This window comes from Populus alba, chromosome 16, assembly GCF_005239225.2.
Source record: "Populus alba chromosome 16, ASM523922v2, whole genome shotgun sequence".
In the NCBI taxonomy this organism is placed as follows: Eukaryota; Viridiplantae; Streptophyta; class Magnoliopsida; order Malpighiales; family Salicaceae; genus Populus; species Populus alba.
The window spans coordinates 15,166,742-15,184,068 of NC_133299.1; the positions used below are offsets into that span (position 1 = coordinate 15,166,742).

General features: G+C 33.2%; 3 protein-coding genes across 4 annotated transcripts; 1 reads left to right on the forward strand and 2 right to left on the reverse strand.

The window, feature by feature from the left end:
- Window positions 1-1,553: 1,553 nt before the first annotated feature.
- LOC118035633 (DNA N(6)-methyladenine demethylase ALKBH1D) lies at window positions 1,554-4,534 on the reverse strand. Its single transcript, XM_035041241.2, has 4 exons — window positions 4,283-4,534; window positions 3,512-3,948; window positions 2,733-3,077; window positions 1,554-2,059 (listed from the first exon to the last, which is right to left on the reverse strand). The coding sequence occupies exons 1-4, from the start codon at window positions 4,437-4,439 to the stop codon at window positions 1,784-1,786; spliced, it is 1,215 nt and encodes a 404-aa protein (XP_034897132.1). The 5' UTR covers window positions 4,440-4,534; the 3' UTR covers window positions 1,554-1,783.
- Window positions 4,535-8,693: 4,159 nt separating this feature from the next.
- LOC118035636 (EP1-like glycoprotein 3) lies at window positions 8,694-10,679 on the forward strand. The gene is made up of 2 exons (XM_035041245.2): window positions 8,694-9,364; window positions 9,469-10,679. The coding sequence occupies exons 1-2, from the start codon at window positions 8,855-8,857 to the stop codon at window positions 10,477-10,479; spliced, it is 1,521 nt and encodes a 506-aa protein (XP_034897136.1). The 5' UTR covers window positions 8,694-8,854; the 3' UTR covers window positions 10,480-10,679.
- A 2,168-nt stretch (window positions 10,680-12,847) lies between these two features.
- LOC118035603 (transcription factor SCREAM2) lies at window positions 12,848-14,503 on the reverse strand. 2 transcript variants are annotated; one of them, XM_035041205.2, is made up of 4 exons: window positions 14,273-14,503; window positions 13,984-14,103; window positions 13,682-13,855; window positions 12,848-13,113 (listed from the first exon to the last, which is right to left on the reverse strand). In XM_035041205.2, the coding sequence occupies exons 1-4, from the start codon at window positions 14,339-14,341 to the stop codon at window positions 13,039-13,041; spliced, it is 438 nt and encodes a 145-aa protein (XP_034897096.1). In that variant the 5' UTR covers window positions 14,342-14,503; the 3' UTR covers window positions 12,848-13,038. The 2 variants fall into 2 exon arrangements, with proteins under 2 accessions (XP_034897096.1, XP_034897095.1); XM_035041204.2 differs by having other exon boundaries at window positions 13,682-13,858; window positions 14,273-14,498.
- Window positions 14,504-17,327: the final 2,824 nt, after the last annotated feature.

A 17,327-nucleotide genomic window follows, 5' to 3' on the forward strand; every position in this document is an offset into this window, starting at 1 on the left:
TAACAGAGGCCACCTATGCCAAGTAAATGCTGCAAAGAGATTGGACAATGAGGGCTCTCTCTTTGTAAGATAGCCAAATTAGATAATAGTTTTGAGTTGTGCAAAAAATTACTTTTGATTGAATTATTGCCCTTGTGATAATTATAATAGTAATTTTTAAGGATGTAAAAACTCATATAATTCATGATTTTTTTATATTTTTAAGTAGTTTTAATATCCTGATATTAAAAATAATTTTAAAAAAATAAAAAAATTATTTTAATAATTTTTTCTTATAAAAACACCACCATTGTCACTTTTTTAAATAACCCTTAGCGTGACCATGACAATATATCAAAGGGTAATTTTTTTTTTTAAAGGGTAAGGATACATTATAAGTATAAAAAAGAAGGAGAGAAAATAAATAATTAAATTATTAATAATGATTGATGAGATTGAGGAGACAAACTAATAATTAATATAGCTATACAAGTCAGCATGACTTGAGGTTACGTATCCGACTTCTTTTACTAAAATAGATTTAATTACTTCAATTTATTAAGTTATTATGTAATTAAGGAGCACTATCCTTATTATATAGTTTAAGATTCAACAACAAGCTTTTGCATGAGAAAAAAAGCTTATATTTTAAAATGAGGGGAAACTTTATTATTAAAAAAATCAACTTAAATTTTATAAAGATAAATTCCAACCCTCATTAATCGGCACAAGACCAAAACGGAGATGGGCGGAGCCTATCTACCTTGCAAAATCCAACCTCACCAACTTTATCTTGCTAACCCAATAATGCCTTGCAGACGTGGCGTCACTAATATTTTATATTTTCCAGCTCATCTTGATTTGATTTCTGACATGTTAACATTATCAATGTGATGGGATGGCTTTGTATCCATAAGTGGTTTGGAAACGCATTCGAAATTTTGTTTTTATCTTAATTAATTTTTAGATTATTTTGATATATAAAACAATTGTTTTAATATATTTATAAATAAAAAATATTTTTAAAAATAATTACTATTATATTACAAAACACCTTCCAAAACCATGTTCGATCTTGTTGGATTCGTTACTGTACTTTCAAAACTATGTTCGATCTTGTTGGATTTATTGTTGGAAAGGAACTTGAACACACTTAAAAAAAAATAAAAACCCTGTGAAGTGATTAGTTATGTCTACTGAAACGTGAAAGAAAAGGCATAGACGACACGTACTAACAAGCAAGATGTAACAAAATTCATGTCAAGTATGTGTTAACTAATATAACGTGGCTTAACTTGTGACAGATATTCTTGATTATTGAAGCTTAGATTGATTAATCACCATAGCAGACAGGTCCAAAGATTCTTGGCAGAAGTAATTAATTATTTAAGAGATCATATAGCTTAAAGATGACCATCCAACTTTATACAAACAGAAATCGTAGTTCATGACTTGGAAGTTTTAGACTCCTCACATGCCAACTCTGTCGTTTATATCTATCTATCTATCTATCTATATATATATATATATATATAGATAGATAGATAAAAGATTCTTGGTGAGACAACCAGGCATGGCTATCCATGACTTGTTCATTCATATCTGCTAGTTTGCTTGCTAAATTTGACAGGAGTCAACAATCTCGGGTGCGAAACCGTGTAGAATATGAATTTATACAATCTATACCGGTAAAACAAGGACTAAAATTTGTTACAGATGAAAAGGTAAGACTTGCAGTCCGCTAAGTGTAGATGAGAGGGGAAACATGTCCAGAATGTGAAGCACAGGTTAAGGTTGAAGGTTTCTAGTACTGTCTGAAAGTTAGATTGAGACGGCCAGGACGAAGCCTGGTTTCTTCAATTAAAGCCTTGGGGGCGGAATCTGGGATTACAGATGTTACGCCATGAAATATATGTCTAGACTTGCCACCAAATATCAACACATCTCCTGATTCTAGCACAACTTTATCTGCCTTGTTCACATCCCTCTGATCCCCATAGAGAAATTCTGCAGAATCCCCTACTGAGAAGGAGACAACAGGCAATCCTTTGTCAAGACTCTCTGAGCTTTCATCACGATCCTACAAATGTAAGAGCCGGGATGAGTGCAAATATTGCCTTAATGCCCCCTTTGATGTTCATATATACAATAAAAAAGAGTATCTGAAAAGGTTTTGACAACGCTCATGCAATTGCCAGTAACGAAATTGCAAAATTGGCAATTCTTTTTCTGAGCAGAGCCTTCTATAGTTCTCTTCTTACTTTAAAAATGACTAACCAAATTGACATAACCAGGGTGCTGGACACATGAACAAACTGATGCAGAAAGAAATTCAAGACCTCGTGTTTCAACCAGAGCTTTTTAAAGTACTTAGCATTACCACCAAATGAGCCTCTCATGGCTTGAGATGTGTGAAAGAAAAAGGGTGATGCAACCTTCTTTGAATATTATACCTCAACTAACAAATCATCGTAAATTCTCTCTCTAAAAATTAAGTCCAGAAAATTTAAAGAAAACACAATTGTGTTATAGTACAAATTCACAAAAAAATCATGGAATCTTTTACAATCTCAAACAATCCTAGGACTTTCACTAACTTTTTCATGTCAATGAAGAATGATGTATGCTCAAAGTCTGGAAATTTGAGAATATAAACTTATCACTGAAAAATAATTATAATAAAAAAAACCTCCATGTCTGTGCTCAAAGTTTATGTAAGAGGATAAAGTAACATATAACAGTTAACTACATACCTGATGGAGCCCAAGCCGCCCGGTGGTTGTGTAGAAGTTCACAATGCATATATCTGGAGACATCGCAGGAAGCATGTCTTCCACATTGCTTAAGGTACAGTCCTTTCCTAGAAGACCATGCGCATCTTGAATTGCTGTTTCAACCAACTGATTAAATTTACGAGGAATACAAGGAGGCTTACAACCGTCAGCTGGGCTTTGATCTTCATATTTTCTTGTCTCAGGATCCCAGTTCAAACCAAGACACATCATCTGCAGACGAAGCTTTGCTCCATTTTTGTAACCAGGCCTATAAAATCCCCCAGGGCCCAGACCAATTTCTCGGCAAGTCTTCACCATTTCAATCTGAAAAATAATAATTGCTTCAAACTTGAGTAATATGCAATTACAAAAAATGGTTATTAATAATGTGTGAAAAATAGAGGGAAAAAAAAAACGTATGCAAAGATCTTTTACTCTAATGAATGAATATTAAATGTGAATCAATTTTACATTTTCTTCTTGTCATCCACCAATTGATGTTCATGGTCAGACAATTGCATTCATCAGAGTCAGTTGATCAATATTGAGAACGGCCTAATGTGGATAAATGCTGATCAAGTCCAATTTTTTGTCAAACAATACAGGCGGCTAGAACATGCTTCTCATCATGGTTGCAATCAAAATCCAAAAGCACTTATTAGATAAGTAAAAGACATCATAGTTTTCAACTGCCAATTCTAAACTGCAAAAGTAAAAGCTAGCTATAAATTAAGGAGTGCATTAACACTAAGAAGCACCTGATCACCGAGGGAAATATAACGTTTTAGAAGAACCATCCCAGGCCGCAACACTCCTTGTCCACCACTCTCTTCAATGGGATGTTCGACATTTTCCTGATTTTCCTCCATTTCCTGCAAGGACTTCAAAACAGTAGAATCTCTACTCCCAGAGAGGCAGATATCAAACGGTGCAACATGATTGGCACCTTCATCAGGCTTGCGATAACTCTGGCCAGATTTAGATCTTTTAACACGAGCAGGAATGTTCTTGTTCCTGAATTTCGATGAGTTACCATCCCCACTCCTCTGCTCTGATCGAAGATCAATCATACTTCTCCTTTTACCGAAACTTCCATGCCTAACACCTAAACTATTGCTACTAGTTTCCACGGCACCCCTACATTCTCTCCGATCAATACAATCAGGTGAAGGCCTCAACTTGATGGCAGCTCCCCCTGCAAAGTCTCTACCTTTTTAATTTCTAATTACCCAAAACAATAATCATAGTTTTTCTCTACAGACATTTCTCCTTCTTTTACATATCAAGAATCGATACATAATCCATTCAATCCAATTTTTGGGTTGTTATCCACATTTTTATAGCTTCCTAAGAAAAAATCAACCTTCCTCAATTCTTAAACCTTAATCACGAAAACCCATGTGCTAATTACAGAACAAAGGCAATATTGTCTATATAAAGACAAGCTTTACAGAACATAATCAGAGAAAATCAATGTTCAGTTTAGAATTTAAGAAAATAGATACAAAGGCTCGTAGAATTAGCTCTACCGGAGATTGAATCTTCACTTGCGCTGTCTTTTCCACCATTCATCTTTCTGATTGAGAGAAGCCCAGAACAAATTTGGCGGGAAATGTAGGGCACAGGCACTGGTGATGTCACTAGTCGGAAAGTTTTTGCTTTAACTAGACGGTACATAAAGACCATGAGTGCTGGTTTGGCTCAGCAAGTAGCCACCAGCAGCCAGACAGGAAGCTGGGAAAGAGGAAGAGGAAGCGGACCTATACCCAAACAGCTATTCGAACTAGTGTGTTTGGAACGCGTGCAAATCATGTTATTTTAAATTTAATTTTTTTTTATTTAAAATGAAAATTTTTTATATTTTTAAATTATTTTAATATAATAATATTAAAATTAATTTTTTAAAAATAAAAAATATTTTAAACCATTACAACTACTATAAAATTTCAAACACACTCATATAATAAAAAGCCCCCTTGCGGCCTTGCCTCTTCAATGTTCAGTTTTACTACTAATATGTATTTTAATAGCGTTAATTATTAATTTTTAGTTGTTTATAAATATATTAAAATAATATATATATATATATATATTTATATATATATATATTTTAAAATAATATAAAAATATAAAAAATTAATTTAAAATAAAAAATATATATTTTAATTTTTTAAAAATATTTTTAAAACATATAAATAAACAGCTCTATAAAAATAATTTTTAAGATTGTTGTTTATTTTTTAAAATATTTTTTATTTTAAAATATATTAAAATAATATTTTTTATTTTTAAAAATTTATTTTTAACATTAATATATTAAAATAATATAAAAACATATAACATTTAATTTAAAATAAAAATATTTTTTACCCATAAAAATAAACAAACTCAAGAAAACTACGTGTGGTTTAACGATATCTTTTTTGGCTACAATATCCAGCTTCTATTTTTTTCTCCTCATCCGAAAATTGATATGATAATTTACGTACATCAAATTTATGTGTATCCCTGCCTCGTAAGGTATATTTTGAGACTAATTTATGTGTTAATTGAGGCTTAAAGAACTTTTTAAAAGAAATTTAGAGAAAATCAATTAATTTTTCTAAGGATGAACGCTAAGATTTAAATAAAAAACAATAAACAAAAAACAGATCAACCCCTTAAAAGCATGTTTCGTAATTATGGGATTGTTTCTCAAAAACATTTATCACGTGGGAAAAAACCTATTCATCAAGATTCATTGCACTGTGAATTGGAATAATACTAAAAACAGACACGACACTGTTCAAGAAGATTCATTGCATTGCGAATTGCATATTTGGCAAGGGCATGGTGTGCTGCAGCTCTATGTACAAACACCTAGCGCAACAGTAGTAATGCCCACCCACAAAGAGTTCCAAGGTTGCAGGGGGGAGAGGTTGCGCTCCAGGCTATGGACACCTGGTGTTGGAGCAAGACTCGCGAGCCTGGCTGCTCACCTAGACTAGCAGGATTGCTGACTTGTACGTTGGGTTCGGACATGAACCCCCTTCTATTGGGTCAGGAGTCCTAGCCCAAATCGCTTGGGCCTGGCCATCAAAGGACCCAAACACCAACCCCCTTGGGTTTGGACACAAAAGGGATCCAAATCCCAAAGCCTTAAGGTCCAGACATGAAAGGAACCAAACCCCAAACCCATTGGGTCCTGACACCAAAGGAACCAAAGCCCAACCCTTTTGGGTCCAAATACGACCCCATCCCTAATCCCTTTGGGTCCGGACACGGCCTATCCCCCAACCCCCGACCCCCTTGGGTCCAGCCATGGATCCAAACCTCCGATTCCTCTTGGGTTCGAATATAAAAGGATCTAATCCCCAACCCCCTTGGGTCTAAAGACGGACCCATCCCCCAACCCATTTGGGTCTGGACTCAGACTCTACCCCTAATTCCCTTGGGTTCGGACACGACCCTGCTCCTAATCCCTTTAGGTCTTGCCACAAACCCAAACCCCAACATGCTTGGGTTTCGCCAAGGACCCCACCTCTTGGGTCTGGAGATGGACCTATCCCCCAATTCCCTTGAGTCCGTACTTGGACCCATCCTCCTTGGATCCAAAGAGAGACCCATCCCCAACCCTCTTGGGTCCTGCCACACACCCAACCTCTAACCCTTTTGGGTCGGAACCCAATTTTGTTGGGTCAAGCGTTTAGACACATGGTAATGGGTCCCAATGAAGGATCTAAAAGCATTGGGTCCAGAGGTAGGACTCAATGTTTTTGGGTTTCTAAATATTATAATTTGTCATTAATAAATTTAAAACATACTATTATTATTATCGAAGAAAAACCATTATTTTTTTAGAAGATTAAAAAATATAATTCAAAGTATTCATATAAAAATTATTATTATTTTTATTATAATTCTAAGTATTAATATAAAAAATATTATAATTTGTGTTATAAATATTCTCCAATCACATAAGTCTTTGCTCTTCTAATTTTTCTACAATATCAATATTTTTCACACAACTCATTCTATTATGTCTTTAAATTTTTTATCATCAACATAATTTTTTCCTTTTATGGAATATTGGTTTCATCAGGCCTTCAATTTCTATTATTTATCTAGTACTGGTTCGCAATTATAACACCATTAAAGCTATGTTTGTTTCTCGGAAAGTGGTTTTTGAAAAACCACTTTCCAAACTTTCATGTGTTTGTTTGCCATTAGAAAAGTTGGTCAACGGAAAACACTTTCCAGTAAAAAAAAAAATTAGCTTGGTTTCGCAAGAAAGTGTTTTCTTGGAAAATTTGGACGGAAAACACTTTTTCGAAGTTGTAAAAAATTTAGGCTCCGTTTGTTTGTTAGAAAGTAGTTTCCTTTTGGAAAGTAAATTCCAGGAAAAGTGAATTCCGAGAAAATATTTTTCGATGTTTGGTAGTGTAATGGAAAATAAGTTGGAAAACACTTTCCAGTATTTGGTTATATCATGAAAAATAAGCTGAAAAATAACTTATTAATATTTTATTTTTCTTAAATTTATTAAAATAACGAGGAACAAATCTTACAAATTAAAAAGTTGAATGAGAATAAAATTGAAAAAATATAATTTCATAAATTATCTCAAATAAAATAAATAATAATCAAAATAATAGAGATCAAATCTAAAAAATAAAAAAATTGAAAGATGAAGAAATTAAAATAATAATAATTAATATTTCATAAATTATTTCAAATAAAATAAGTAACAATCAAAAGAATGAGGACCAAATTTGATAAATAAAAAACTTTAATTAAAAATGATAACAAAAAATCAAATAGCAATTATAAAAATGAGGACCAAAGTTAATATAAAAATTAAATTTTAAGGGATAAAATTGAAAAAAAAATATGGAAAACAAAATATATATAGCAATCAAAAGTTTGAGGATCAAATTTGATATAATCAGCAAATAGTATAACATTTTTAAATTTTTCACAACTTCCGGAAAGTGTTTTCCGCCCAAAATAAAAGAAAAACACTTTCCTGAAAACCAAGTTAAATTTTTCTTTGACTGAAAAGTGTTTTCTGTTAACCAACTTTTCTAATGACAAACAAACACATGAAAGTTTGGAAAATGGTTTTCCAGAAGCCACTTTTCGAGAAACAAACACAGCTTTAAAAATATCATATTATTTACTAATTATATCAAATTTGATCTTCAAACTTCGTGCGGCACATAATTCAGTTTAAGCAACAACATAAAACCGGGCCTTCATGTACAGAGCCTCCGGCATACTCTCACTCCACCGAAACCCCAGAATGATCTCTCCAAGAACACACCATCATGGAAACCTGCAACGTTTCCTCCGATTGCCGGACATGGCGGCAGCAGCACTTGTGAAATGCTGATACGGATTAGGGCATGGCATCATTCAAACGTGAGAGCACTGTCAGCACACAGACCACTTTACAAATGGTTCATCTTTCATTATTACAAGTAGCAAGCACCTTTCACCACTCTTTCCGGAACCCACTCAAGAAGGCTTTTTGAGTCCCCCTGCGCACTCACAGCAGATTGCAAGAAGCAATCGATTTACCCAACAAAATCAGATAAGTCTGTGTCCCACCTCAGAATCCGTTTCCCTTTTATAAAATGAAAATGAAGTATAGATAAACTAATCACAAGAAGATTTTACAAAAAATAGTATGAATTTCATACCATGTTTTAGATCCTATTCGGATTCTTTTTCTTTGTTTTTTCTTTTAAAATCAGAATAAATTTGTTTTATTTATTTATTTATTTTAAATCAATCATAATTTGATCTGTAGGCAAGTGGGTTAAATTGATTTTTCCAATAAAAAGACTTTTTTAAAAACTTTCGAAACATATAAACAAAATGGAGTCCAGGTCGGTAAAAGTACTAATGCTAGGATGAAATATCATCATAATAAGACACTCCTAAAACCCTCTCACATGGGACAGCCTGTGCTTCGTCAACCTTTCAGTGGGCTGCTTTTTTGCATAAGTAACCAAAATTAACAAGCTATCCAGCATAATGCCATCAGTAACCCCACTTACACTTATAGTGCATAATGGGCAAAATGAAGGCACATATCCTTTTTGGAAAGTTCCACACTCATGTCCAGCCTCTTTCTTTTTCCTTCTTTCCATCACTTCTTCCTGGTAAAACAATACCCTTTTGCCAGGGAAAAGCAAAGGTTTGCACCAAAAGTGAAATTCAGATTTTGCAATTTTCCTGTCATGAAGCTCCACCAGCTCGTTTTTCTCGTTCTTTTGTTGGCTAATCAGGTCTGTTGCAAAACATACATTCACGTTGACTACAGCCTCGCAGTGGAAGTACCTAGCGAGTACAGTGTGGAGTTACTTGGAAGAGCATTTCTGATGGAGACTGACCAAATGGAGCCCGATTTTAGAGTAGCATTGAGTGTTGAACCAATTAAAGGAGAATATTCATGCTCCTTGGAAGTCTTTCTTGGAGATGTCAAGGTGTGGAATTCTGGCCATTATTCTCGTTTTTACACTACTGATAAATGCGTGCTTGCGCTGACAAAGGATGGAGATTTGCACTTGAAGGGTTCGAATGACCGAATCGGATGGCGAACCGGGACTTCAGGACAAGGTGTGGAGGTAACATTAATAGTAAAAGAATCATCAGCAAAACCTGAAAAAACACAAATCACTGCACATGTTTTCTAGCTACTAATCTTTCTGTTCTCTCCCCTTCGTTGCAGAGACTACAGATTCTGAAGACGGGCAATTTAGTCCTTGTTGATGCCTTGAACAGGATAAAGTGGCAGAGTTTCAACTTTCCGACTGATGTAATGCTATGGGGACAGAGACTAAATGTGGCGACTCGCTTGACATCTTTTCCTACCAACTCAACAGCATTCTATTCTTTTGAGATACAGCACAACAAGATTGCTCTCTACCTGAGTTCTGGTAAGTGGAACTATTCTTACTGGGAATTTCAGCCTACCAAGAACAGAAACATCACATTTATTGAATTAGGTTCAAAAGGGTTAGAAATATTCAATGATAAATACAAGAAAATTGCGCAGATTTTATCATTCGGGATGCAATTTCAGCCCCTAAGATTCTTAGCACTGGGGAATAAAACAGGAAACATGGGGCTGTATTTTTACTCCCCGGAGAAACGAAGTTTTGAGGCTGCTTTTCAAGCACTCAATACTACATGTGATCTTCCTCTAGCTTGTAGACCTTATGGTATCTGTACCTTGTCCAATGCTTGCTCATGTATCCGGCTGTTGACGGCGAAAAAAGGGGCTGGTTCAGATTGCAATGGGGGGTTTTCTGAAGGGTTTTGTGACAGAGAACAGCAGGAAATGCTTGAACTAAGTGGTGTGAGTAGTGTTCTAAGGACTGCTCCTACGAGGGTCAATGTTAGCAAAGAAGTATGTGAAAACTTATGCTTACAAGATTGTAAATGTGCTGCTGCATTATATTCTACTGGCAAGGATGGCACAAGCTCCAGAGAATGCTTTACTTATGGATTGGTCTCAGGTGTTAAGCAGGTTGAAAGCGGAGCAGGATTGACTTACATGGTTAAGGTTCCAAAAGGAACACAGGTTTCCCATGGGAAATCAAATGTGAAGAAATGGGTGTTGGTCATGGTAGGAGTGATTGATGGTTTCATCATCCTGCTTGTTTTTGGAGGGCTTGGGTATTATCTGGTTCAGAGAAGAAGAAGAAGAAACATGCTTGCCTCTGACAACAATACTTAGGACTGCTTAGTCTTCCCGTGATTCTTTTCTCATGAGAATTCATGATCGTATTTGCAATTCTTTCTGCTTATAGAGAGAGGGGAAACGATTTTGGTTCATTTCTACAAGCTGATATGTTCATAGGACAAGTATTCATCTCTTTTTAACACCATTGGTATAGTTGAAATCAATTTTTCATTTATGCAAGGGATTTTTTTTTTGGTTGTGCTTGCTTGCTAGTTCAAGCAAAATTCTTTTATCAACAAGCTTTTGGAAAAAGTCCCATAATTAATCGGGTAAGCATGAACATCTTATAGAGCCAAATCCAAATTCTTCTAATTGATATGCAATGCAGAGAGCAAAAGAGTGATCAAAGATCCAACTTGTAGATTTTGGAAAGTTAAACGAAAAGGACTCGAAAAAAATCTAGTCGTCATAGATAATTTTTAGGAAAAAAGACAAGAAAAGAACAAGCTTCTTATTCAACATTACTATAATATCAAAATCTACCGAACAACCAACTAGTTCTTGGCCAAAACCCAGATTTTTTTTTTTTAAAATCTAACAAATAGTTATAATAGAGTTAATTTAAAATCTCCCTAACATTAGAATTTCAGATTTTTTTTTTTTTTTAAAAAAGCTACGACATATCTCGATGTTACTCTTTATAAATAATCCAAGATGCCGAACACTTAACCTTATAAAACAACAAATTTAAACTTGTTTCGAACTAACTTAACCTACTTTTTCATATATGTAATAAGTTATTTGAATAATGAATTTGAATGTGAAAGTTTTATTTTATTATTTATATTTAAAATAAAAATATTGTTATAAAACCTAGATCAATTTAAAAAAGTAATCCAGAACTTTATTTATTAGAACTCAGAGCAATTCAGGTTAAAAATAAACAATAAAAAAGGCTAGGCTAATTCGATCAAAAACTTAGTTTGCCTAATGGACTTGATTCTTTTTCTTGAAAATCTAATTTTAGATCAAAATAATAAAGTTTTTGTTTTTTCTCAATTATTTTTTGAAATTGATTAGTTTGACATGCGTCTATCAATCGAGTTTTAAAACAATTTAACTTTGAAACAGTGATTTTTGTTTAGTGTTCTTAACACACACGCATAAAGACCAGCCCAAAACCATAGCCTTTTGTTTCGAGCCTGGGTTCTTAACTAGATTATATTTCAAGGATCCCAATGTGAGCTACGAAAGGCTGAAGCCACTCCACAATGCCTTTAATCTTGGGCTTCAAGATGCTCTTCAATTATCCAATTTTTAAGCTGCTAATGGTGAAAGATTAGGGCTTCGAGATTCTATTTCAACTTCAAGGATACCAAATCCAGTAATTTAATAATTTTGGGCAGGATATTATCTAAGTGTTAAGGTTAGGGTTTGCAAATAATATCCACCATTCACCAACTCAGTGGTTAGAAGCCCTATGGACATTTATATTCCAATTTTGTGATCATGATGGAAAAGTAGATAAATGATGAATAAGTTTATGATATATTTTTTAGACAAATAAGTTCTCCAGTTTTTAAGTTTTCTTCTACATTATTTCATGTTTCATTAAAATTCCTAAAATATTCTAATAGTACATTTGAGAACTTATTATTTATCTTTTCTTAAAAAAAAAAAAAACTTTACAAGAAGCTCAACAATGTAACCTGCTAACTTATATTATTTTTTTAGGATTTTTGGGTTAAAATATTATTTTAGAATTCTTGTTTTAAGAAGTTAAAGAGTGACTAGCTATCAAACAATTTTTTTTTTAATTCTTAAAAAAAGGTTTAAAGCACGTCATTATGCCACTGAACATTAAATTATTAGTTGTAGAGAACCAATAAAGAATTATATTTTCTACTTTTATAATCATGATTTCATTGGAATTTACTGAATAATAAATAATAGATTACAATCATATAATATTTGACAAGCGAGAAAAACCACTCTCAGACAATAAATTTTTAAATATATAACGAAATATAGGCAGTACAATCAAGTTTGCATAAGGTTAAGCACAGAACACTTGCCTAATTCTATATATACTAAATTAAGGGCCTGCGTAATTATAGATTTATATACTTTTAAGTCTCCCTCACGCACAACAGGGGACAAAATTTACGTTTGTTGTTGTTCATACACGAGAACTTTGGCTTGGATATTTCTTACGAAAGCTAGCAAGTTGCATTTAGTTGCACTGTTCATCAGTTGTTTTAAGCTAATCAGCTTGATGTGTGCGTGTGTGTGTGTGTGTGTGTACGAGCGATAAACTATTGATAGAAGCAGAATGATCTTGCCAAAGAGCTCCTTATTAGCTGAAAGCAATCATACGGATTTTAATTAAGCATTTTATGTTCAAATATATGTATAGATCATAGAAGGTTAAAGTTGCTTAATTAAAAACTGAAAATTAATTACCAGAATCCCATTGCTGAACATTTTGACTGACTACTAACTTGGAATTAGGACTGCCTAGTGTGCTTGAAATTCAATATACAAATTCCCAATTTCTCAGTAGCGTACAGGAAGACAGGGGAAGAAAATATTTGGGTCATTCTTGCTCGCTAGCTAGCTGCCTTCATTCCAGTTATGGATAGCTTGCAGCACTGCTTGTTTCACTACTTGAGCATCATGGCCTTGGTTCTGCAAAATCATCAAGTATATTTTATTGAAGAATTAATTAAACAATTTCCTATCAAATATAGCTAGATGCATGAATTGCTTCTATATATAAGCTAAAATTCATAAATAAAACTCCAGAAATTAAAGGAGGAAAATGAGAATGGACTGTGGATAGACATTCACACCCATGTAAATTATACAAGCCACTGCTAGAAGCCAACAAACCCAAAATAGACATAGATGCATGGATTAATCCTAATTAATGACATTAATTTGTCCCATGAACTTGCTCAATGGATAGCTAGATATTGTGCTCCGATGCTGTCCACCCATTCTGGTGTACTGTGGAAAGTCCAAAATATGTGGTTCAAGCCAGCTTGTTTCTAAGTTGCACACGTGAGATCAGTCTCGTTTGTCTGGACTACTATTTATTAATTTTTGAGAATGATGCTTGAGACATTTATAGCATATAACATCAGCAACATTTAATATACTTGCAAAAAAGATACGCTCCCTTAATTCAAGTGGCGTGCTAAGAGGAAGAATGTCAATCCAAGAAAGGAAAGAAAGACAGCAATTTAATTCTTACTTGGTCTCCACCAATCGCTTCAAGTTGGAAATTGTCTTCACAAGAAACCCTAGCATCGAGCACATCAAGGCCTAGTTCCTCGAAGGCTTCAAGTATGGAGACAAGTAATCCAGGGCAATTCTTTCCTGAAAATACATTAACAAGGAAACCCTTTTCTAGGTTTTCCACTGTGACCTGCTGAAGTATGAAAAATAATGAAGTATTATTACATGGGCTAGTAATGGAAGTTTTTCAGAAATTAATAAGAACTGAAAATATAAGAAATGAACAGATAAAGGGAATTGTAGCTAATATATTCGCACCGCAGGTAATGAATTTTGGGGGGTTGAAGATGTTCCGATTTCTTTTTTTAGCCTATCCACCTTGTTCTTCAACTCTCCAATATATTTTGACGCGTCTACTATGATTGAGGTTTTGTTCATCTGCCAAAATCACCGATCGCAGAAGAGAAAATATCAAAATAAGTAACCGAAGATTGGAAAAGAAAGAAGAAGAAAACAAAGTAGAAGAAGAAGAACGAAGAAGGGAGAAGGGAGGAAAGAAAAGAAAAACTGAAACTAAAGCTTGAAGAAGCCGGGTTCAGGCATTTACAGCATTAGAATTGGTAGCAGCACGTAACTTCTCATAAAGAGCTGCCTTCTTTTTCTTCCTGGAAGACATTCTTGTTTTCTGCCTCTTGACTAGCTAGCTAGCTCTCTCCTCTCCCTTGCTTATTTTTTCACCTCAAGCTTTTGAGGATTTTATAACAAGAAGATGACCTCTCGAACTCTATCATTGCTTGTTCGTTTCCTGCATGGATGCTCCCGTTTCCCCAAATAAAATCATAATTCATTTTGAAATTTACATTATTAACCATTTTGTTTTCCTGACATTTTGTCTTTTAAAAGTAATTTCAAAATCTGTCTTTTTTTTTTCTTTTTTTGGTTGAAAGAAAAAGAGCTCAATGCCATTGAACCGTAGGGCCCATTGGCCAAGCGCGTATATATATATATATATATATAGTCTCTGATTAGTCTTCTTTCAACCACCAAAGAGAAGAGTAGTGACGGAACATTGATTAATATAATTTCACTTTCAGTCAAATACGTACATTAATTCGTCATAAATTATCAAATATATACTGCTGGAAGTTTTTATCTTCTCTTTTTACTCATTTGAGGTTCCATCTAGCCATGGATAATTCAATGGATCAGAAAAATACCCTCCTTTGTTTTTGATAATTCATTCCATTCCTGTGCGACTTAAATTCTTTCTCATGCTAGTTTATAGAATAAATATTAAACTCAATTAAACACATTAAATTAACTCAATGATTTGAACTCAACATGTTAACTTTAAAAACACAATTTGGATCCAAACCATGATCATGGCTCGCGTCCAGCGCCTCATGGGCTCGGGCAACACCCCCGAGCCCATGTATTAGGCCCACACCCAACACCTTTTAGGCTCAGACGTAGAACTTGAGCCCAAGAGGCTAGACATGCCCACCATCCCTTTAGACTCAGACACCAGCCTCTTGCTTGAGCCTAAGTACATTTCCAAATATTCTTAGGCTCAACACATGTCTTGGCTCTTTTAAGGCTTGTGGTTTGAATCTAACACTTTTTTCCTTGAAAGATTTTTTTAATCAAATCTTAGTCTTTTTTGGTGGGTCATACTCAATGTGCACCCTAGGTGCACAAGAGTCTTTTGTGGCCTACCATTTTATCCCTAATTAATACATGTGTAAAGAATATTTGCTTTTCATTAATGTTTATATAAGAGATATTTATCCCTTTATTAATATATGTATAAGAAGTATTTATCTCTTATGTTATGGATATTTATCCTTTATTAATATACGTGTAAGTGATATTTATTTTTTATTAATACCACAAGGGTATAATGACTTTCTAACGCTTTCCCTCGAGCAAAAAGACAAGGTATATGAGGTATAAATTGTTGGGTCTCTCGAATATCGTACATGAAGCATAAACAATAAAACATAATTATTCGGAAATTCATAAGATCCTGTTAGATAGATCTAGAGTTGTTTATGAATTTATTACATAAAGATCCGATCTTTTTAGCTTTAGATAATTCTTTAAAGTGTAGGTTATCGTAAACAACAAGCCGTTCAATTGTTCAACCTTCAACGGTGATCTACACGAACCACCAATGAAAAATCTTCTAAATTCCTATTTAGGAGAGAGGGATTGCTATGCTTAGAGTGTTAGTTCTCTATTATATGACTTACGTAGTTTTTTTTTAATCTAATAGAGAACCATAAAAAAATAAAATAAGAGGCATAATTTACTATTTATAAAGAAATATGAAAAACTTTATAAATTGAAAAATATTAATTTTCCCCTTGAATAATATCTATATATTAATTTATGATAATTTTAGAAATTAACTCAATTATGTCCTTACTTGATTTTTCCAGGTCTAGAAATATAATCCATGTATTAATTATATTCTACTCTTTAGTTCTAAAATATATTTTAATCAAGTCATACTTAATTAAATCATCTGAGTTTAATTTCTGACTAATGGTTCTTAATGTGTGTAACCTATTAAGTTCTTAATAATTTATATTTGAAGATCAGGTGCATCGTCTACCAACATGTCATGATTTCCTAAATATTAGAAAAGTCAATAGTGGTTTGATTTAACCTTTCAATGATCGGTTTCTCAGTGTAACTAATATCCTTTCATAAATAATATTCTGGTTTAATTTTAAAGCACGAAGTAAGTCTGACATGTTAAATCATGTTTATTCTCTACATAATAGTAATTGATCATTTGAATATGATTTAAAACTCTTTTTAAATCTCATTCCATATTGACTAATGATTTCTCAGTCAATACTATTTAAGAATAGATGAAACAGTTTTCTTAATTCATATGGGGTGATAAATCCTCTCTTAATCACTTAAGTACCTTCATATAGTTCATGCTATACCCAATGTCTACCACTTCATTACCTCGATTAAGATAACATGTAGCAGGATCAAAGTATAATATTTTCTATATAAGATAACTTAATGCTCTCAAGTTTAAGGATCACTTACACAACCATCACTTGAGTCTTTCTATAGACATAAGTGATTTTTCCATATAAAATTCTCATGCAAGTTAGTTCAATATAAATGTCTTATGACAAGAACCTATAGATTAGTTCTAAACATCTCTTATACCTCAACTTATGAGAACAACTACTTCCTTTCATAAAAAAAAAACATAATATCTACAAGTTTCTGCAGCTTAAATAATTTTTCAATATTTAAGAGGGTATCAACTAAGAACATTTTAGGAACAATGCTTTGATGTAATCGAAATTCCATAATTATAACAATTTTATAATTTTCTTTGCCAAATATTTTTGTCCTATGTACTTTATCTTTAATCTTGATTCATAAATAAAATATTAGATTCATTAATATAATATTATATGCATATTAAAGATAAATTAAGTTTTTTCAATAATAAATATGTATTTAAATAAATATAATAATACCACATGTAACCAACCGATTGACAATAAAGCATATTAAGCTAATATAAATACCTCTTGAAAAACCCATGCAAAAAGTTTACAATTTCCATTCTGTATAGACATACCATCTTCTTTTAGAGCATTCATTTTATATCAAATAAGAACAAA